We start from the raw sequence: 22,858 nt of genomic DNA on the forward strand, positions 1-22,858 counted from the left end.
GCAGAGAAATTTTCTCAGGCAAGCAGAAAGAAAACTACATGAAAGCAAAATAGAAACATCTTCACCCACACCATAAGATAATTCGATAGTTTGTGAAATTATGCTAAGTTTGAAGGGAGATTCTGGATCTTCTGTCACATCATATCACTCCCTTGTGAATCTGGTTGCAAAGGACTGATTTTTATGTAGCTTTTTAAACTTGTGTGCTGAGTGAAGACGAGTCAAATAGGAGTGCATTTAATATAAGTACTTCCTTGACAACTTCAGAATTCAGCAGTATCCCACAGTTCAGAAATTAGGTGATATCTGTAGAAAATGTTTTTACCTTGGTATTATATGTCTAGTTCTGACTTGGTTAAATTGCTTAGTTAGATGTAGGATAATTTTCTTCCTAGCATGTAGAGTGAATGGTTTTGAAACAGTGATTTGCAATTCTTATCTCACAGTTCTTTTTGAATACCCACCCTAAGTCTGAGAAGGTCAAAGAAAACTAAACAACAATATGACCCTTTGATACAGGCTTTTTTTTTAACTGTAAGATTTTTTTTTCCATGAAAGGTAATTTTTTTTCTTGCCTTATGTGTGTTCTTAGTGTGCTTTAAAATAGTTCCTCATCTTCATGTAGTTACCTTTTCAGAACAGTAATGTGTAAAGGACTGCAGCATTAATGGTTAGTCTAGCACACAGAGTTGTCTTTTCTGCTTCTTTATTGTCTATGGCTAGGAAGTCTCTAGTAATGCCTTTAAGTCACAGGCAGTAGTAATGTTTCTGATAACTGCTAAGCTTTTTGCTTTGGGCGCTCTTTATTTCTGCCCTGCCTAAAAAAACTGAGCTTAACTTTGCTTGACAAAAAAAATGTCTTACATTATGCTTCTCCCGAACCATGTCATGGAAACTTGCCTGGTGTTTGACAAATCCAGCTAAACAGCCATGTGTAGTAGACTGCCTGCTGTTGTCTCTTTGTTAAGAAACTCTACTCATCTGCCTAAATTTTAATCTAATCTCTCCTAATCTTTCCAGTTGCAGGCAAAATGTAATTGTTGAAAGTAAGTAGTGTATCAGTAGTGGTAGGTAAACCTGGGGTTGTTTTACTTGCATTGCTAGTTTGACAGCTCTTGACCTGAATATTGATACAACCTGCTTTAAAGACATACATAGCAGTATCCTTATAAATCAGGGAAGTAAACCAAAGGAAATGTTGATGTTTCCTCTGCATTTATAGGAAAAGCTTAAAATCTTTTTTGAGCTTTAAGCATTTTGCATCAGAATATTCCACTTCCTGATTAAGAACCATACTTTATATCAGAAATACTTTAAACCAATACAAAATAATTGAATTTCCCCCCCATCCTTTTATTAACCTCTTTTTTTTTTTTTTTTTTTTTTTTTTTTTTTGTGTGTGTGTTTAGCTTTTTGTATTCATTTCTTTTTCTCATGCCTCATCTGTAGCTATTTTCCTTCTGCCTTTGCAGGGTTTTTTTGGAGAAAGAGATAGGTCACTATGTGTGGAGTAGTAGTTAACAAGTAAGATTTGAGTAGAATTTGAGAAATACCATGTTTGGAAAAATCCCCATAATTTAAGTGGTACCTCACAAAATAGTTGCATATTGAAGCAAAAAAAAATCCAAATGACAAACAAACTAGACTAAAAATCAATCAAAATGTTCAAAGTTAAAACCAAATAAAAGAAGGCTAGAGTAGTGCCTCTGATAGTAAATGATTCTAGAAGAGTCCGTAAACTCTTGTCCAGTCTAGGACGTGAAGTCAAACAGGACCCTTCACCTTACATAAAAATCTATTGCCAATTTTGCTGCCAAAATTGAGACCAAGACCTAATTACCAGCATGCTACAAGGCAAGATATAGTTTCCCATGTAGTTGTATGCAACATTACTTCAGTCATGAAGACTTTGGAGGAAATACTAACCACCTTCCAAAAACACAAGAGAAGCTGCCATTTGGGCCTTTTTTTATGACTCTCTTGTGACTGGCCTCCCACAGTTTTCTGAAGGCAACTATTTTTTACTGGCTTGAGGAGGTTTTCAAAGCAAATCACTGCTAGATTGTATTTGAAATCTTTAACCTACTAGTGACAGTCTTTGGTCTTGCATTTCAGGAACGATGGCAGTGTAATACCTTTCTTGACAGGGAGAAGTGGAGAAAGAGGAGATGGATGGGGATGAGAAGGGAGCTAGGGCCAAAGAGAGTTTGAAAGGTCAGAATTGGCTACTTTTCTTTCATTTACTTTAGCTCTACATCCTTCTCTTTCTGCAAGCGATTCCAGGGTTTAATGGATACTGAAAGGGAGAAAACTTTCAAATTTCTTGTTAGCCTTTTTATACTTCTCTGCAAAGTACCCCACTATATCCTCAGTACCGATGAGATTGGGCATATGTAACCATTATACTGCCAAATCTGTGTTAAAATCTTACTGTAAAAATGGTTATGGTTAGACATTCACTTAAATTGTAGTGGGGTGGACACTAACATTTTAAATTTCATTAAGTAGCTTTAATTTTATTTATAGATCTGCATAAACAAGGGCAAGGATATAATTAAAGGATAATTTTAGAAACATCATGAGGAGATATTTGGGATACAGTCTATATAGTAAAATATGTTTTAAGATTTGTTTAGAATTGCAGATTGTCCTGAGCCAGTGCTTTTAATTTTTTATAAGAAATTTATTTTTTTTTAAAGCATATTTTAATGAATGGGTAGATGAACTGGTGTTCTGTCTGCCCCAGTAATTAATTTGATCTATATTTTATGTGAATACAGCTTTTTATACTTACAGGGAAAAAAGATGTTTTTACTTCAGCGTATTTTGGAAGTGTTGGTGTTTAGCTTAGGTATACATTGGATTGTCCTGGTGTAATTTTGTACAGCAGGAAGAAACAGCTATATATGCATAGCATTAATTTAATTGCTTTTGGTGTTATGATGACTATTTTGAAAGTCTCTGTTTAGCAAAGGTTTTATGCTCCTCTGATTATTTGCTTTTATTTTTTGTCCCTCGTCTCTTGTGGTATTAGCTTTAAAAGGCCAAATTACTACTCTAAGTCAGAATAAATAACTTTCAATTTTCCATAGGAGCTGAAGTTAAAAGATGAAGAATGTGAAAGGCTTTCTAAAGTGCGAGATCAACTTGGACAGGAATTGGAAGAACTTACAGCTAGTCTGTTTGAGGTTTGTTGGAGTCTTCGATGTGATATACTTAAGAGAAGCTGAGCCAGATGTTTTATATAGAAGCAGTATATTGTATGCTGAATTTTTCTGCAATAAGTGCATAAAAGGATTTGTGTCCTGAAGACTTGGGTGTGTTGAAGCAGAGGCTTAAGAGAAAGCAGCAGACTTTTCACTTAGATGCGAGACACCGTATTGAGCTTGTCAATCTGCCTAGACACAAAATGAAGAAAATAAGGGAAATAAATCAGCTTATTTTTTGGCATAACTATTTTGAGACCGCTTCTCTGTCTGACAACAAGGCTATCTAGATAAGAGCTAAATTTGGGGTTGCCATAGTGACTAAATAAAAAAACTAATGTATTTCCAGATGAATGGAGGTAGCAAGTACATAGCTTAACCATGCTTTCAGCTTCTGAATTTTGGCTCTGGCAGGATGTCACACCCACAGGCTTCAAAAGAAGCATTAGTGCTGAGTGATGCACTGGGCTGAAACTTGGTTACGAAGTGAGAAGCCTGAAGTTTCAGTGGGACCTTTGCATTTGAGGAAAAGGCAGTAGTACTAGCAAAGATTGTGAGATTGTACTACATAGAAATAGAATGCTAAATCCATAACTTGAAGTTGGATCAGTTCTGATTTTATCTTAGGAATATATATAGGAATGCTTTGGGCCTAAATTGTGGTATCTTTATCTGTCAGAATAAATTTCATAATCCATGGATGATTTATACATTTACTAAATTGTAAGTATAGGCTTTCAGTGTATGCATAAAGATACAACATTAGGTATGTTTCAGAAGCAGTGTTTAAGCCTATGATGTTGTATAAAAGCTCTATTAAACATTTGAAAATCAAATTACAAAGTACATCCTGGTAGAGCAAGGTTACTTAAAATATTATGCACTTCCTTTGTGTAAAACAATAAATAGAAGAGTGGAAGGGTATTTTATAGTATAAATACTTGTGTATGCTGGGGGGAGGAAAATGTCGGACAGGTATTTTAACTGTGCAGGAATAAAAGGAAAGTTATCAGTGAAATTTTTTAAATTATGAAATTGAATTGCTTAGAACAGCGTCAGTTTGTTAAAAATATGTTTGAAATACAGTTTATCAGTAATAATAGTTCGAGTTTGAATTGTCCAGACTGTTATAGGCATGTTACCCTAAGTTTTCTTTTGTGATTTGATTTCACTTAGAGGCTCTAACAAGACCCAGTGGTGAGGTTTATTGATTTTTTGCACTGGGATCTGCAGCCCTTGAATTCATGTTTAATTTTGGATCCCACTAATTTCAGCAGCCATATAAATGGATATGCTAGGGCTTATATTGTTGCATCCCAGTGGAGGATTGAGACTTGTTTTGCACAGCTGGGTGCATATATCACGTTATTACACTGTAATAGCACAGTAACATGCTTTGCTTTCAAAGATGCATCACTAAGCAGAAACTGCATGGTCAATGTTAAATGTATTTGTACACATTGTATAAATGTGTATGTTCCCATTCCTGCATGTGTCTTGTTACTTATGAGAATTTTACAAACCCATACTATACAGCTGTGTTGTATGCTAGTGGGAGCCAGATCTTTTGGTATGACAATGTATGAACTTTTTTGTTTTATTTATATAGTGTCCAGATGTGCTAGGCGCTTTACAGATATGAAAAGGATCTTATCCCAAGTAATTTGCTTGGTGGCTCTGATATTTCGATTTTGGTTGCCTTCAGTAAGTACTACGTGAGAACAGTAATTTGATCATAGGCACAAATTGCTGAATCAGAGCCTAAACAAATACATTATACAGACAAAAGGCTTAGAGTTATGAGATAAAAGGATGTTGGAAAAACCCTCAGTCCTTTTATGCTTCTTTATTGGCTAGCTTTGTTGCTTTACTTGGATTGTTTTATTAGTGCTTTTTCCATTCTACTTAAAAATATTTATTAAATAATGAAGTATTTTTATGCTGATTTGTCTGTTTTATTGATGGCAAGAATTTAGACTACATAGTTGTTTGACTGGTTCCTTCATGCCAAAATTTACAGTTGTCTAAAACTGGTTGTTCTGGCTGCAAGAAGGGAGAAGTTCTTTTGAATGTGCTACTGTGCCTATGTTGCTTTTGTTGCTATTGGTTGAATCTTTCTCCTGGGGGTCAGCCACTGAAGCGTGATTGGAGCCTGGTGTTCATGACAGGTATTGTTCCTGCTGCAGTGGGGTAGGTGGAGTTGCTGAATTTCTGAATTTGGGCTCAGGACCAAGGAGAACCTTAGTTGGCAAATGATGAATCAAAATCATAGATTTGTAGTGATTTTTTTTTTTAACCTAGCTATTTCATTTCAGACTATTGCAAGTCTTAATAGTCAACAAGTAGTCTTCATGAAGCAAAAGTTTATAATTAGTTGTTGGATTTTTCATAAATTTGTGTGAAGCATTTATACTAGCTAAACATCTCTTATAGGAAGCACACAAAATGGTTAAAGAAGCAAATGTCAAACAAGCTGCAGCAGAAAAACAGTTAAAAGAAGCACAAGGAAAGGTGAGTTTTTCCCAACTTGTTTGCTTTGTATTTTCACATGGTTTTAAATCTGAAGTGTGAATCATACAGATATAGGTAGAGGATTACCTGTATACATTTTTAGAGTATATACTCAGTTGTTTTGTGTTGCTTGACATATTCTTAGTGACCACCCATGGGCACGGTGTTTCAGTGTCATGTCAGCCAGCAAGGTGCATAGGAAGCCAGTGCTACTACATTATGCAATTGCCTAGGCATCTGTGTATTACTACTGTTGTAAGATGAAATTTTGATTTGCAATGAAATAGCTGGAGATGTTTTTAATTGATTTAATGTATTTATAAACTAATATATTTTTTGTTAACGACTTTATTCCTCTCTACCCTGTGAAGATTGATGTCCTCCAGGCTGAAGTAGCAGCATTGAAAACACTAGTACTGTCTACTTCACCAACATCTCCAACTAAGGAATTCCAGTCTGGTGGAAGAACTCCTTTTAAGAAAGGCCATGCAAGAAACAAGAGTACAAGTAGTGCCATGGGTGGCAGTCATCAGGACCTTACCATGATGCAGCCAATTGTAAAAGACTGTAAGGAGGTAATGTACAAGGATTGTTCTCTTTTTGCTGGTAAACTGGCGTTATTGTTTTGTTTTCCTCACAATAAATAGAGTATATCTTAAATCTTCATTTAATGCTTACTATCTTAGAGATATGTTTCATTAATGAAATAACATTCCTTACATACCGATAGATGGTGATTTTTCCAAGTCTTATTTACCTTTAAATCATTAAGGGAAGATAAGATTTCAAATATTAAAATTGCATGTGGTGATGAAAAAACCCTAAACAATAAAGTAAACAATATAACAGATTGATCGGTCCTGGTGGCCTTTTTATGAAGTCCATCACTGAAGTTCATAAACTTTCATAAGCGTTGTATAAACTGTCATAGAAAAGAGGAAGAGTAATTTTGTAGATCAGTAGTGGGTGAAAGAGGCCAGGGAAAAGATGAAATCAGTGATTTATTAGAGAGGAGATGCTGAGTCACTGGAATCCTGAGGCCTGTGTTTTTTGGTGGGGTTTTCTTGTGTGTGGGGTTTTTTTGTTTTTTTTATTTGGTTGGTTTGTTTGCTGGATTTTTAAATCTACTAATGTCACTGAAAATAGGGAAATAATGTGGTGAGGGGTTGGTACTTGAGTCCTTGCAATGGTAGCAGCAAAAATTGACTAAAGTGTTGAGAAGGAGCTTATTTTACTGGATGGTTAGTAAAATAGCAGATGAAATCCAAAAATCAATAAATGAGAAATGAGGCGTTGAGGAAAAAAAATGCAACTAGCAAGCTTGCAATTATGAACTTGGAAAGAGCTACATTGTGCTGGGAAAAACCCTAGTGTCCTTGTTGATCATTGTCTGAAAATCCCATCTCAGTGTTCAGTGATGGTCAAAGACCTACAGACACTTGGGAGTTCTTAGGAAAAGAATAATTAACAAAAGAAGTAGTATTGTACTGCTGTATAAACATGTAGTAAGAGTGTTTCTGTACATGCAACTATGATACATTCCTCCCAGAAAGGACACTGAAAATAGCAGGAAGTGTAACATAGATGGTCAAACATAATGGAAAGATTTCTGTGTAAAGGTACTTGAGGTAGAAGAAAAATCTCTGCAATCTCAGGTGACATGGGGAAGATGAATGATGAACAATTGTTAATGAATTAATGACAACTCTGGAAGCTAAAAGGAAAATCATTTTTAATCAGTACATAATGAACCATTGTCATGAGGAAGCAAGATGAAAATATATTAAAAATAAAGTCATGCAAAGTGACAAAAAAAAAAAAGCCTCTCAAGATACATAGAAGGTAGATAAGACATTTGGCTTAGAAAGCTTCTTTAGCTACAGGCTGCTAGAAGTTTTGAGGCTGTACAAGAATATGCATCACTGTCCTTCCCCTCAGATGTCTCTTCAGCCAGCTCTGTGGCTGCTTGCTATTGTCAGAGGGATAATATGCTGACTGATCTTTATTCTTTATTTTACCAGTCATTGCTAACTGTGTTTGTACTAGACACCATTTTACTATAAACCTAGAAAATTAAGGCACCTTCCACTTGGTGTTTCATTCTCAAAAAAAAATCAGATTATTTGCAACCTATTTGCCCACTTTCAGTGGTATCCAGGATTTTTCCTTACTAAAATGGAATCCTTGTTGCCCTTCAGAAAAGGGAAGAACTGGAATAGAATCCAATTACTTCATAAGCGTCACACCAAGGTCATGACTCAATGAAATTTTTAAGTGTTGAGCAAGAGTGTTTTGCCTTAGTTTCTCATGGAGAGAAGGTGGTGATTGTGGAGAATGTGCGGCAGAAGAGCCAGTCTGCCTGACACTTTTCTTTAGTTAATTCACCTTTTTGTTGGCTGCATTAGGAGACACCAAGGCTGCTCAAACTGGTGACTTTTTCTTCCAGTGACAGCCAGGGAATCACTAAGAAACACATGGGTTTTCCACCCACTTGGACTTGAGTATTTTTATTTATCTTCTGAGCAGGAGTATTCAATGGAATGTAGAATGGGATGAAAAAAGCAAGAGTATCTTTGGCATGGTAGCTAGGACATCGCTTTGAGCAGGGGATGCATGCCTTCCCAGCTGTTCCTGTTATCTAGTGCTTTGTCATTTTGTTTGCTGGCTTTATTTGTAGCTGCTCTAAGGTAAATGTTTTAGATTTCTGGTAGCTTGGGTCTGAAACCCTAGTTCAGTCCCCTTCTTGCTAGTTGTTTGTGCCACTGAGTTGTTACTCTTTGGATCTTACTCTTCTGATTTTGAGTGACTTGACTTCAGAGGGGGGGTCAAGAGTACCCTTGCTCAGGGTTGTGTATTGGCCATAAGCCAATACATTTGGGCCCTTTAGCAGAGTCTACTGCCTGGAGCTTTGTGTTGTGGGATGGAGCTGGGTGTAAATACAGGTCAGCTCTCAGATTTCTTTGTGGAATGTAGGCAGAGTCATGAGTGTCTGGCTGTCCACCTTAAATTGCAGTGGAGCTAGAAAGCTGCCAACATCCCAGAGAAATATTTCCTAGTATGCGGTAGTAACCTCTAGGATAAATAGACATATGTAATGAATTCAGATATTAAAAAGATTGAGATAAGCTGCCCAGATCTCAAGCAGACAGGTATTATTCAGATATCAATCAGAAATGTTGATATATGCATCAAAGTTGTTCAAAGAGCTGAGATATTTTGCTGATACCATATCTGCTGTAATGAAAGCATAAAAAATTTAACTGGAATTGTTATTACATTTAACTGTATATTTAATTGCAGGTAATCAAAACTGGTATTTAGTGAAAGCATATATAAAGACAGGAAGGAGATACACACGTATCATACATTGTAGATTGACAATTAAGATCATACAGCTATGGTCACTGAACAATTTTTGTCAGTTTTCCTCACCAGCTTCTTTATAAATTGTAGGTTTAGGTAAAATTGAGTAAGTTTAGCAAATAACCAAGTTAATAGGAAATGCATCTTAATTTCTAGAATTCTAGAGTACAAATGGAAAATCAATGTTTTTCTGCTGGATTCTCTTGATTGTATTATTTTTAAAGCCAGACCTGAGATGGGTTTAAGTTATGGGAAATGTTCCCTTTAAGGGAGCAAGTTACACCTATTGAATTCCACTTGTACAATGAAGTTGGTGGCTTAGCAACCAGAACACTTATGGATTAGCTTAATTAAGATAGTTGTTTCTGATTGTACCTGAGTGTAATGCAAGGGGCTCTAATGAAAAACAAATTTTGCAGTCTAATTTTTGTAAGTTACTTTTTAAGGAAAAAGAAGAAAAATAATAAGCTTGAACCAAAACTCCCTGAAAATGATGAAAGAGCTCCCCAGAGCAAATATGTAAAAGAATGATAAAGTGCAGAGAGCTCAGGAGTGATACAGGGGGAATGAAAAAGAGACTGAGGTTGGTTCAAAGCAGCATACTTTTAAATAGGATTAAAAAGCAGCTTTTAGTATATGCTGTTTCCCCATTTCAGTAGCTTGTCTGTATTGTTTTTTCTTTAATTGTACAAAATTTTAAATTCGCATCCTGGCTTATCTTTCTCCTGCGGTGTACATCCTTTCTGTAATTTTAGTTTTAGGAGTATAGGCCTGCTATAGTTCAGCAGACTGAAGGTGCTGAAGCAGAATGTCAAAACCAGTCTGGGAATGGTGCTGCATATCCCTTTGGGACTGGAGTTAGTTTCATGTGTTGGATTAGGAGCACATGTCAGAAGCACTCAGCCCTACTCTGCTTGGAGCCCATGAAAGGTCTTTCTCAAGTAACTCTAAAGCAGGCGATGTGCTCTGGGAGCACCTCAGTGTGCTCTAGCTGTTAGTGGGCAGCAAGCCCGTGGGACAGACTTCCCCATAATGCAAATATATTTTTAATAACAACCTAGTACCCATCTCTGAACCACCACACTGGGTAGATGCCATCCTGCTCCTAACTGATCTCAGCCTGGAGATGACAAAACAAGGTGTTTTCAAAGCAGGTACAATTACTTTTCCTAACACAGAACACAGTTCTTCTGAGCATGACATAATAGGTAATTTCAGCACTTCCTCTTTGCCTAGAGGAGCTGTTGGGGGAGCAGGCTCATAAATCATTCCCAGTGACTATCATTGCCTTTCCTTTGCAGGGAGATGTAGGAGAGAGTTTTGGCATAAAGATGAAAAGTGAAGAATAGCAGTGTACTTTTAACTGAGTTGTACATTGACTTCCTCTTTTCTTTTCTTAGGATATTCAGTATGTTAGTCTTTTTTCTTTTAGTGTTTGGATAGCAGCATATTGGAGTCAAATGCAGCATGAACATGTAAGATGTCTAGGATTGCAGTTGTTTTCTTTGAATTTTTCTGTTTTTCTTAACTTACAATAAATGGAGGTAAACTAAAATACTTCAAGGAAGATGCATGAAGATGGAAAATGTTTAATGGATCCTCCTAAGTATTTCAAAGCTATCTGTAAGCTTAGGAAATGGGGGAAAGGTCATTAGCTTGTGGTGGTAGTGGGCAGTAGTAACCAGTAGATGCACTATCTCTGTGTATTGAAAATCATGTTTTGATTTGCTTGATTTACAGGCTTAGGAAAGTGGATTTAAGAAGGCATTCATAGCTGAACCATGCTAGCATTTTTCAATTTACATATTCTTTCAATTTTTACATTGCAATAGAAAGTATTTTAATGCTTATTGTTTACCTGTGGATATTTGCAGATGATAGACACTAGTGTGATAATTATGTTACTAAAATATGTGAATTTTTGTGTGTTCTAGGCTGACCTGTCTCTGTACAATGACTTCAGGTCTTGGAAGGATGAGCCTACTATGGACAGAACGTGTCCTTTCTTGGACAAAATTTATCGGGAAGATATTTTTCCATGTTTAACTTTCTCCAAAAGTGAGGTAATGGAAATAGTCTAAATGTGCTCACTGATGTCTTCCCCTTAAATATGTTACATGGAGCCAAAAGACTACTATATTGTTTTCAACATGAAGTTAACCATTTTTGTTTCATTAGTATGTGACAATTTACAGTGAAGTCCTAAAGTTTGGTCTGGAGCATTGAAATTACCATTTTTTTTCTTCACTATTCTATTCCATTTATGCTCTTCCAGTTATGGCCTTTTAATGTCTACTTCTTCAAATGCTACTCCTGTTAGAATCTGCTCTTTATTGTAATGGATGGAAGTTTTCCTCCTGATACTTCAAATACAGTGTATTTGATTTGAAAATTGTATTCTGTGTCTTGTTTATATAGGGGGCAGTAGAGACCAATATATTTAATTTTGTGGACTGATTTTCTCTCATATTAGTCAAATCAGTCTGGGCCTTTTCTTGGAGAGAGGTTTGAGTTACAAGAATTAGACTTTGGGATTTAAGATTCAACAGGGGCAGTTGGTCCGTATGGTTTTAGAGGAATCAAATTAGGAAATTTTTTTCCTTGTGCTATTCCCTCACGCTCCCATACAGAGGAAAGACTGGTGTTTCACCTGTCCTGGGAATAACATGGAACTGATTGCAGATTCAACTGCTTTACTTAGTTCTTGTTCTTAAGCAACATTTATGGGCTGTACTTGTAGTATCCACCAGTAGAGAAAAGGGACCATATTCTTAGATCTTTATTAAAATCAGAACAAGACATGTTAAAGTCCTAAGTATTGATATTCTTTAACACCACACAGAGAAATGCGTCACATAGAAAACCCTACATTTTCTTCATTGTGTTCATCTGTTGTTTTCAGGAGGTGTTATGTTCTTTTCCCATGCTTTTCATCTACTGTTACTTGCTGGTCATAAACACATGCAGTCTTTTAGTCAATTGTATACCAGTTTGTTACGGTTGGTGCACAGCATCATATGAACCTCTCCCACTAAAAATTTACTTGGTTACTATGGGAATTAAATTGCTTCTGCAGTATATGTAAGTAGGCCATCCTGTTGTCATTTGCAGCAACTTAATTTTGGATTTTGTTCTTCGTTGGTAATATAAGTACTGTAGATTTATATTGCCTTTTAAGGGAAGAATGAGGCTTCTAGCACTTGTCAGTTATACCATTTATTGTTTCCAAATGCTGTGTGTAGTGACCAACTTCTATTTTACTTGGCTATTCATGCTAGTATGTGGTTAAACCAAACAATTAGTTACACATGTATTGTGTTTTTGAATAAGTGAAAGTGCAGTTATGTGAATAGTTGAAGTATTACATTAACCCTCAGTTGCCTCTTGTGTGTATGTGTAGTATTCTGCTTTTGGGAGAGGGCAGAGAGAGTATTTCATATGAACTACTTTAATAGTAACATTCTGGTCTTAAAATAATTAAAGTACAATAGAAAAAATATCTTTACTACTTAGTAGAAAAGAACCTTGGCACAAAATTTCATTAGTAATGTAAGTTGCACCTTTTTTAAAATCAAGTAATGACTGCAACTTGAAGCAGTGGTCATGGACAAATGTTCAGTCCAATCAAGCAAAATGGTCACATTTCCAGTGTCTTTTGATTATAAGGAGTGAACATAAAGAGCCTGAACGAAGTTGCACTTTAAGTAGGCTAGTGTTTGAAAGTTGCATCTGGCTTTTCTACATATTGTTCAGTCTTCCTTGTTTGAACACCTTGTTAAAGCTATTTTTAGCTGAAAACATAGTGACATAACACTTGTTTTATTCAAGATAAAGATGTATGCAGTATAATTTTGTATTTTTCATAGAACACAATAAAATTAGACCAATTTTTTAAAATGAAGTTTGTGCCATATTCAGTCTCTGACAAGAGCATAGCATGTACAAATACATGTGCTATTTGGGTGTATGAGGAAAGGCTGAAAATACAGTTAGCGTTTTAAACATGCTTCACTACATTCCTGGCTGTAAAGGAAGTTAGGTTGCCTCAGGGAAGGCAGGGTTATTTGTAGTGCAGAATTTAAACAGGAGCCTGGAAATGGGACCTCTTGCTCATGATAAAAGTGAAATCTCATTTGTAATAGAATTTTTGTTTGTGGGTTGATTTCTCCCCGCCCCATGTTCTTAACTTTTCAGAAGAAGAAATATGTCACTGCTTTGAGACACTGGATGAAGCAGAGCTGTTTTTAACTGCTTTCTAAATTTCTTTTGCAGTTGGCCTCAGCTGTTCTGGAAGCTGTTGAAAACAACACTCTGAGCATTGAACCTGTTGGCTTGCAACCTGTTCGATTTGTGAAAGCTTCTGCAGTTGAATGTGGGGGACCAAAGTATGTTGAGCTGACACAGGGGGATATTCTTGACTCATTTGAGTTCTCTTGGCTTGAGAAAACTGCTATCAGCTGATTACCTCAGTCAAATTTGTGTATCTTAAATTTAATTTCCTTAAAATCTAAGACTTCAAAATTGTTGTTAGAAATTTTGTGGGAAAGTAGCAGCTAATAAATGAAACTTAAAAAATAACCCTAATATAGAGTAAACCTTATCATTAGGGGAGAGCTTGACTTTTGCTTGTTTTGATGCATTGACCCTGAAAGTAACATTCACTTCTTTGGAGAAGAGCATTGTGATACTTAAACCTGATGGTTTTGAACTGGGGGCTCTCAGCTGGAAAGCATAATGAAAGAAATAGGTATTAAAATAGTACAGTCTGGGTTTATGACATCTGGAGTACTTGTGGCATAAAAAAACTCAGGACACACATAGGACACTGACAAAGGCAGCTGAAATATTTGAGAAATATAGAAAGAGTTAATCCTCTGAATTTGAGCAGGAGGAATGTAAGTGGGAATGAAGTTGAAAGAGAGTTGGAACTATGCTTGAATGACAGGTAGGAAGGTTGTTTTAGAAATTCTGGAATGGTCCTAGAGAAATGTGAAGCAAGACTTGTTGTCAGGTACTGATACAAACATTGAAGTTGGGTGGGAGGAACTTGCTTGAGGCACTGAGGCTTTGATTATGTGGAGAAGGAAAGGGATTGTAGGATGCCTTAATGGATGTTGGAGTAAGAAAGCAAGGTCAGTCTGGATATTAATCTGAAGCCTTCCAAATCTTGAGAAAGACTTCGCCTTTCTTTTGGAGGAATTTTGGACAAGCTGACAATTTACTCTGTTATATTTGATTTGAGAGAGCTCAATTCTACAATGGAAAACTTTCATAAAAATGTTTTCATCTGACTCTAAGAGTTTTTTCTTTCTTATTGCCATTACTTGTTATTCTGTTTTCCTCTGTTGAGTGGAAGAGAAACTACAACTGACACATCTCAAAATCTTTATTTTCTGTTTAAAGAAGCTGTATAAAATGAAAATTTGTTTTGTGTGTTTTATGATTTAGCCTTTGATCCCTTCTAGCCTGCAGAGTTCAAGCAATCAAATTTTTTTTCAACTTCCTCTTGTCATTAGAACACACTCTTTGAGCTGTAGCAGCCTCTCATCAGAAGGGCCCACACCAGTAATGGAGCTAGTCAAGGAGTATGGAATTCCTGTCCAATATCTGCCACTGTAATCTGTGTTCCCTGAAAGCAGTAGAAAACCTGGACAGTCAGAAACCACTGAAACAAATCATGTGTCATCAAAAAACAATTAATAAATGGATTTGAAGCCATTGTGATTCAAGCACTTTGCTACATCTTGATGTAGCAGAGAGGAGACCCAACTGCATAATTCAGAAATTTCTGGAGATTTTTAACCTGTTTTCTCCAGTGCAGGATAATTTTTAAATTAGAACTGAGAAAATCCTTAAATATTTGGCAAGATAGAGATTCATGTTTTGAGATGATGCGCAAGTTGTAATTTAGTTATTTTAGGTACACCAAAAGGTCAGGCAAATTCTTTTCTCCCTTTTCCAACTCTTCTGTACCAACAAAAACTCCTGTACTGCTGCTTGTAGATAAGCAATAGGTAAGGAATCTGCAGTATTTAAGTGTAATTTGACAGCAGTTGTGCTTTGCCTTATACATTATTACTGGCACTGAATGGGAAGCAGGTGTTGCAGTTTTCACTGAATCAGTGTAGCAGTTTCATGATTTTATTTTTATACAGTGCAAAATGCTTTTTTTATTGGGGCATATCTTAAATGGGTAACTTAATATCTTCTTAAATGGGTAACTAATATAGACAAACTGAAAATAAGCAATAACAAAAGCTAGAGTAATGTTTTCAAATAAGTAATTTTGTTGTACATTTGTATGTGGGTAAAAAGATGCATTAAATAGTGGGTAACAGCCCAAGTATCATAGTGAGGGATGGAGGACAGAAAGCTATGATGGTAGTACAGAAAGGTTCTTAATATGTAGAAATTACTGAATGGTAACTGTAATGGTGTGCAGGGAGTGCTGCCTTAACAAAACACAGTGGGGTTTTCCCAAAAGATTCACATAATTGTCCCCAAGGAGAACAAAGCACTGAGCTGTGCGTGCTGTACACCATGGAACCAAGTCACCAGCAAGAACCCTCAGCATTTAACTGGTGTGATGGAAGACAACATAGAGAAGGCAATTACATAACCAGAAGAAAAAAGGGTTTTATTTTCCTAGCATTGAAAGTTTGTCTGCTGACAAAAGCTTGACTGAATTGTGGTCCAGCTTGCTTCAGCTACTTTAGGGTTTCTTGTATCACTGAAATGCTGTCAGTCCTCATAAATTGCTGTGGAAAATTGTATGCACACTTCATTTTCTCTTGTTTTATATGGTTCTGTGGACCAGCTGCAGGCAATTTAAAAGGGCCTATGAGCCACTGCTCAGAGCCACAGAAGCTTAGTAATTTTTGTTTCACTTTTGAAAGGCAGCTTGTTCTTAGACTCCCCAATTTCATGAGGTAGAAATGGGAGAAAGAAGAGCCAGCAGCTTTTAAAATTAATGAAACAGTGGTTGCCATGACAACCCAGTTCAGCTGAGAGGCTGTAATACAGACATTCCAAATAAATCAAATTCTTCTCATCTTTAAAAATTCATTGGTTTCCTAACTTGTTTTTTTTTGGGAACAGTTTGTGGTGACTAATGACCTTTCCTGAATACTGCATAGTTGCAATACACAAGAAGTAAAATTGATTATTTTACTCACCTTTTGTAATGGTAACAGAAAGAATTACTGCCAGATGGTCCATTTTCCTTTGTCCCAGAAGATTTTATACTCTGAATGTAAAATATGATCTCAGTTTGGGCATAAATGCAAAACTAGATTTAAAATGCATCTCAGAGAATTGACTGCTCTTCTGTGAGGCTGATTTTTTTTTTTTTTTGGATGAAATACAATATCAAGTGTAACTTGAAAAAAAAAAATCTGTTCAAATGTTGGCATCAACTGATAATTTAAAATATGTTTATTTGACATATAAGGAGTTAATTAAAGGAATCCCACTGTGCTGGAGTTGTCAAGCCAATTTAAATTAGTGAATATGGAAGTGCATTCCCAGAGCTGAAGAAAGTTTTAGAATGAAAAAAAGCATCATAACGCAGAGTATTGAAATTAAATTAGGCCTTGTGAAACTAAAAAAATTGACAACATAATGTAATAATTGCAGCTTGCAAAATGAAGTAGAGACTCATCTATCTGTGCCAATATGAAGCAGTTGAACCACCATAAACACACATGCATGTTTAGACATTGATGTCAGATTGGTTTATTGAATCATGTGACCTTTATATTTGTAGGAAATGTGCTCTCAGTGGACAAAGTAAGTCATGCAAGCATAGAATCAAATTGGGAGATTCAAGCAGTTATTACTACATTTCTCCCTTTTGTCGTTACAGGGTAAGTAGATTTACTATTATTTAATTTTGTGTAGTAGTTATTTAACTATTTTTTCCATCCCCTTATACAAATTACATTAACCATCATTATTTTTATGAGTTTAGATCACTTCTGTGTGTAACTTCTTTACATATATTCGATACATCCAGCAAGGACTGTTGAAGCAGCAAGATGGTGAGTATAAAAAATTGTATTTGACCTATGTAAAGAGACATTTCCATAATGCCTGTTCCTAAAAGTTGCTCCCTGTGGAACAAACTTGCTATCTGTGACCTGACATTACAGTTTTTCAGTTAATCATTGTTGTAATTTTGAGAATATGTTGGTATTTCACTCTCCAATAAAGGTTTGTTTTTAAAACAACAAATTATAATGCATTGATTTTCAGTCCATTAAAAAAACCCTTATACAGTAAGAAATGTTAAAATAAAATCTAACTAGGGGAGTTAGTCACAGTTTTTCCACACAGTGGTCAAAAATTAAATCTCATTCACAGAATGTGGAGGTATTTTGGATGCAAGAAACTTCAGTTTGGCTTGGTCTGGGCCATTTTTTCTTTAGCTTGCTGTTTTGGCATGTCTTCTTGTTTTGTGCAGTGGCAGTTGAGACAGCTGTTCTTGTTGGACTGTTTTTTCAGGAGGAACTGGTAATAAACATAATATTTTGAGTTAAATTGCAAAATGTAAACAGGTAACCTTTTATATATACAGAAAACCTGTAATCATTCATCTGAGTGCAGCTGAGAAATGAGATCATTGCAGTGGCATAGCCAAATCTTGATTAGGGCTATGGTTATAAATGTTAGGTTTGATCACCCTCCACCCCAAAAGAGAAATGTGCTTTTTACTACCATTGCTTCAGGCTGTGGTCTGGGGGGGGTTCCCTACCTTTGTTAGCCACTTGCTTTGGTCATGTGAGAATATAATATTCAACAACTACCTATTTAAACTGTGTCTGTACAGTAATTCAGAAATTTGCTTAGCTATGTGGTTCTCATATGTCCATATAAAAGATGTTTGTGAAAACATATTTGCGGTACACCCAGTCACTTGATTCTGGAATTTAAAAATATATTGTGTGTTGGAGGCGTAGCTTTGTCTTCATTTTCAAGACCATTTTGCCTGTTTATCACTATAAAAGAAAAATAAGATGATTTTATTTGTGCTTAAACTGCACACAGTTGATTTAATTGTATTTCCTGTCCAGATCAAAGAATATTGCCAAATGGCTTTCAGCCCAAATTTTTTTTGAAATGGGTCATATCACTCAGGCTTCCAGAAACACTGAGCACAGATAGTGGAAAAAGCATTATTAGCCCCATGCCAATAGTAAGTTAAAATATTTATTTTCACTGTGAAAATGTAATTTTTTTTTAGTTCAGTTGCATTTTTGAAAGTAAAGTAAACCAGTTAACATTGTAATATTTATGGATGTCTGTGCATTTCATTATTCCAGTTTTCAAGTCTTTGTGGATTTGCTTCATCAAGAATTTGGCTAGAATTAGCCCTGCTTTGCTATCTCACCTATAGTCATCTCTTCCTGATGTTTCCAAATTTCAAGAGCTCAGGATTTTAGCTACACCCAAATAATTCTAACCTGAAATACTTCTGAGGTGATAGATAGACTTAATTAAAAAAATAATGCTGCTAATTTCCAATGTTAAAGGGTCATGGAATTCACCAGAAATTCAGCTCTTTTCTATACTTAATTGTGTTTAATAAAATCTTCAGATGGTTGTCATTTTTACTGATTTATTAGTATCATTGAAGATCTTGAAAATGTATCATTTAAGTTTTAATATGGTTTGTAGTTAAAAGGCTTTTGCTTTGACCAAAAGGACCTGTTAAGTTTCAACTAAAAATTTTTTACTTTGCTATTGAGATATAAAAACTTAATGAGTTTTTTACATCATATAATGAAATATTTTCAGCACTATCAGATTGATTTATTCTGCTCCAGAAGTTTGTAAAAAAAAAAAAAAAAGTTTGGTGTTTCAGCTCAGTAGCTCAGTTGTCATCTTTACCTGTAGAACATTGTATTTGCATTTCTGGCTTTATATAAGGATTTCAACAATACATTCACAAGAATGTAGGCAGTCAGCAGTCAGCATAATTTTCTGTATAATGTGCTGCACGCAATCCTACTAATGCACCATATAATTTTTAAGACAGAGGACACTTTTACAAAAGTGTTTTTTGAACTGAGGTAGGGAAGACCTTGTACTTGTTGTTCAGGTTAATGATATTTGTAGACATTCTATATCAGGATTTTGACTGTATGGAAATTTTGTCTTGAATAATTATATGCCCCATGATTTTGATTTGTATTGCTGTGATGTCTAGAAGCTTAAGCTGTGCATTAGATTTATCGCCTTTGGAAAGATAAAAATGAAATAAGAAAAAAGGGTCTTTCCCACCCTATTTATTGTTGCTAGTAGATTACTGTAGGAAAAAAGGGAACAAGAAGGTTTATGAAAGGCAAAATTCTAACAAAATTGCAGGTTCTTTGGTGAAACAATTCTTATTCAACAAGCTCTACTTTTTTTTTTTTATAGACTTTTAGATTCACAGAAAATGAGTCAAGGGGCAGGGAAGCTTAAGTAAGAAGCTGCAATTAATTGAAGCTGACAAGAAGTACTGATACAGTTCTGTTCTCCATTTAAAAAAAAATCTGAGGAATTTTTTATACAGCTCTCATTTAGAATGTTTAGAATATGTGCTTGAACAACTTTTGTCATAACCAAGTACAATTAGCCCTTACATATACTAATGCTGGTTTTACCAGATGGTTGTTATGAGGTTCCTCTAAACTCATGTAGAGTAAGACAATCTGAATACATCAGCAGAAATAAAATGTGAATTTGATATATTTAATGATATTTCTGTCTTTTTTAGTGGATCAGATGTTCTGGGAAGTTATGCAGCTGAGACGAGAGATGTCACTAGCAAAACTTGGCTATTACAAGGAAGAGCTCTAAAACTTTTTACTCGTGCGCATGCATGGACTTCATTGAATATACATGACTAAAATTGCTGAACCTCTTTTTGTCACTTGATATTTATTTCCACAAAGTGGGTCCAAGATCTTTCTCCATTTGCAGATGGCACTAAGAAGTACTGTGATTGTTTTAATCTGACCTATGCTGTATATGCATACATATAATACTTAGTTGAACAAATGTGGTAAGCACTTGCAAGTGTATTAGTGATTGTAATTTACATTTAAAAACAAACCTTCTGATTAAAGTGTTAATCTGAAACAGTCTCTGTCTTCTGTTCTTTGTGATGCAGAATGTGAACCTCCCCAGTAGGACACTCCAAACCATAAAACTGGTTTTATGAAGAGTGAATAAATGCCTAGTATTTTCTTCATTGTAGTGTTTAGGTACACTATGTAGCTCTCTATGCATGTATACCAGTACAGTTAACAGACAGCTGGGAGAACTTGGAATTGTTTGAAGTGCTGCTTTCCTATACTTGTAATTTTTAAAAATATATATGCAAAAAGAGAAACACATATAGTGAAGAGTCACAGCACAATAAACTTGAGTATCTTCTCTTTAAGGAAAGGTGCTTCCCAAATATGAAGGAACAATAAAATTATCTTATTTGCTTTTTGGTTAGAAATCTATTTTGACCCATATATGACTGCTAAAAACTTTCTCTTTCACTAGAATTTTTTCATTCCTTTAAATTAGTTTTTTTTCCCCCTAATCTTCTGGGATTTCCAGTTTTCAATGTCTTATACATGATTTTCCCCATAGTTGTTCTTGAAACTCAGAAATTTCCATTATGTGATTTCTTTAATATGTTGATGATAATTTCCATATAATGTTACAATTTGTGTGTATGAAAAAATGGTGTCAGAGAACCTCAAAAAAAGGATCCTGGCCTGGCCTCTTTAGAGATGCTTTTTCTGTTGGAAGTTTTTCTTTGGCACTTGTTTTTTTCCTGGGCATTGTCTCAGTTAAAGCAGATAGTTGACAATGTTACAAGGAACGTGGTTGTGGGTATGTAAGAGACTTGCCTGTTTTGAAAAACATTGGATCTCAGTCTTGATCAGTTGCACACAAGATTAAAACTTTGACAGGTAAATTGACTAGAAAGTGAGCTTATACAGCTGTTTCTCTAACAAGGAGGCATCTCACTGGATCTCTTTGATGCTGAACAAAATCAACAGTATTCATCATTGTCTTTCTGCAATGTTCTCTGTTTTCATAAAAGTCAGTGGAAGGGGCAGTGAAATGTAATGCCATGCTTGTGTTGCTTGTATATATGTGAAAGCACTTTGCAAGTGTTTGATTTGACCAGACATTTCAATGTTAAGGTAAAAACAAAAAACTGAACCTAGATATTATTAGTAATGGAGTATGTAGGTTCAACTTGGGCAATTTTAGTTCTGAGGGAATGCTTTTCTCAGTCTTCTGTCACTGGGTACTACTTGCTGTTGTAGAAACTTCTACCAGCAGTTGTGAAAGGATTGTTTATCCTTTCAATAATGCTAAGGAAGTCTGGCTTTACGCAGTCTTAGAAAACAAGCTGTGTTTATGGGTATTAATGTTTTATGTTAGGCTCATAAATGCTTCCTAAATGCTTGTTAATCCTTAGTTTAGATAGTGAGATAGAACTGTTTCCATGATTAGCTAGCAGTAGGCAAATGGTAGCCAGTAGCTGGTGCTATTCTGACTTATCCTTTAAAATAAAATCCTGTTGCTCATTTAAGCAGAGAGATTGGTCCTTTCTGTACATGGTAGTATCTAAAATGTACTATCCTGAGGTGATTTCTTGTACAAAGGTGTACCCCATATAGTGCATCTCAGCAGTAATGACTGGCTCAACTACATCAACATCTTGTAAATGCTGGCTGACTTCTGTCTTCATGCCCGTAATCCAAAATGCTTTTCTATATTTTTCATATGAGCTGCTTATCATGAGAGACCTCTGTCACTGAGTGCCTGGGGCTTGTAAAAAAGTGGACAACAGCTACTTGTCTGGTGAATATAATTACTTCCAAAAATGTCTTAATGCCAGACTTCACTGGAACTTTTGTTATAACCAAATGCCTTTTTTAGATGTCTGCTCAAATTACTTGAGTGTTTCTTTCCTGTTAGCTTAGTGGTGACAGAATGGCCGATTTTCATTGTTTAAAGATGAACTAAGAGAAAGTGTAGTAGAGTTTACTGCTAGCCTTAATAGAGATTTGTTCCATGTTCTGCTTTCCCATATGTTTTCCAATGTTACCTTAGACAAACAGTTTAATGTGTGATTTTGTTTTGTTAATAGTAACAACATAGTTCTACTTTCCTACCAGTGATGGCTTTGCTCTTGCATTTTTGATTATTATTGCTTTCATTGATAATACTACTTACATGACCTGTGTGAAAGTACAAAGACAAGATAAGTAATTTTTATTGCTGCATTTTCTTTGCGCATGTGTAATTAGTACTGGGACCAAAGGTCCTTAAAACGAGAACATTAGACTTACTGACTGGCTAGAACACGCATCATATTGCCTTAAAAGCCTTGTTGAAATCTCCTTTATGTGAAGTTTAAGTCCTTTACATGAAGCCTAAGTATAACCCTGACTCTAGTTAGAGAGGAATGAGATCAGCTGGGACAAAGTCATTGAAACCTCTGACAAAAACATGATGTGTTCCTTGGTATGTTTATAATCATCTGGAAGAGAGTGCATTTGTCCCAGAAGGAGCTCTTCAAGTAGTAGGACAGCAAAACACTTCTGGCTTTTCATGGATGTGGTGGGAGAAAATGAGGCCTTGCAGCAGTTCTTTGAAGGTAAGACTAGTTTCAAGAGATGCCTTAATTTTTAGTGGCAGCAAAACCAGTAATTGTTCAGGGGTAATTGAGGAAGAAAGGAGGAAGAAAAAGTGCTCTAAAACCCAAAGCTTAGTATTTA

General features: G+C 35.6%; 2 protein-coding genes across 5 annotated transcripts in view; both read left to right on the top strand.

Moving 5' to 3' along the window:
- RAB3IP (RAB3A interacting protein) overlaps positions 1–20,207 on the top strand; it is a 32,629-nt gene extending 12,422 nt beyond the window's left edge. For 3 of the 4 annotated variants that reach the window (XM_021544258.2, XM_021544259.2, XM_021544260.2), the window contains 7 exons: positions 5,640–5,717; positions 6,089–6,292; positions 11,015–11,143; positions 13,353–13,465; positions 16,846–16,945; positions 17,050–17,119; positions 19,840–20,207. In XM_021544258.2, coding sequence (XP_021399933.2) covers positions 5,640–5,717; positions 6,089–6,292; positions 11,015–11,143; positions 13,353–13,465; positions 16,846–16,945; positions 17,050–17,119; positions 19,840–19,922 — 777 coding nt within the window. In that variant the 3' untranslated portion in view covers positions 19,923–20,207. Of the gene's footprint in view, positions 1–3,092; positions 3,189–5,639; positions 5,718–6,088; positions 6,293–11,014; positions 11,144–13,352; positions 13,466–16,845; positions 16,946–17,049; positions 17,120–19,839 lie in introns of all 4 variants that reach the window. The other variant, XM_021544257.2, reaches the window with a different exon arrangement.
- Positions 20,208–20,615: 408 nt separating this feature from the next.
- Positions 20,616–22,858, top strand: part of MYRFL (myelin regulatory factor like) — a 41,710-nt gene continuing 39,467 nt past the window's right edge. Inside the window, exon 1 of the mRNA XM_077783153.1 lies at positions 20,616–22,737. Coding sequence (XP_077639279.1) covers positions 22,692–22,737 — 46 coding nt within the window. The 5' untranslated portion in view covers positions 20,616–22,691. The remainder of the gene's footprint in view (positions 22,738–22,858) is intronic.

Source organism: Lonchura striata, chromosome 5 (genome assembly GCF_046129695.1).
Source record: "Lonchura striata isolate bLonStr1 chromosome 5, bLonStr1.mat, whole genome shotgun sequence".
Taxonomy (NCBI): Eukaryota; Metazoa; Chordata; class Aves; order Passeriformes; family Estrildidae; genus Lonchura; species Lonchura striata.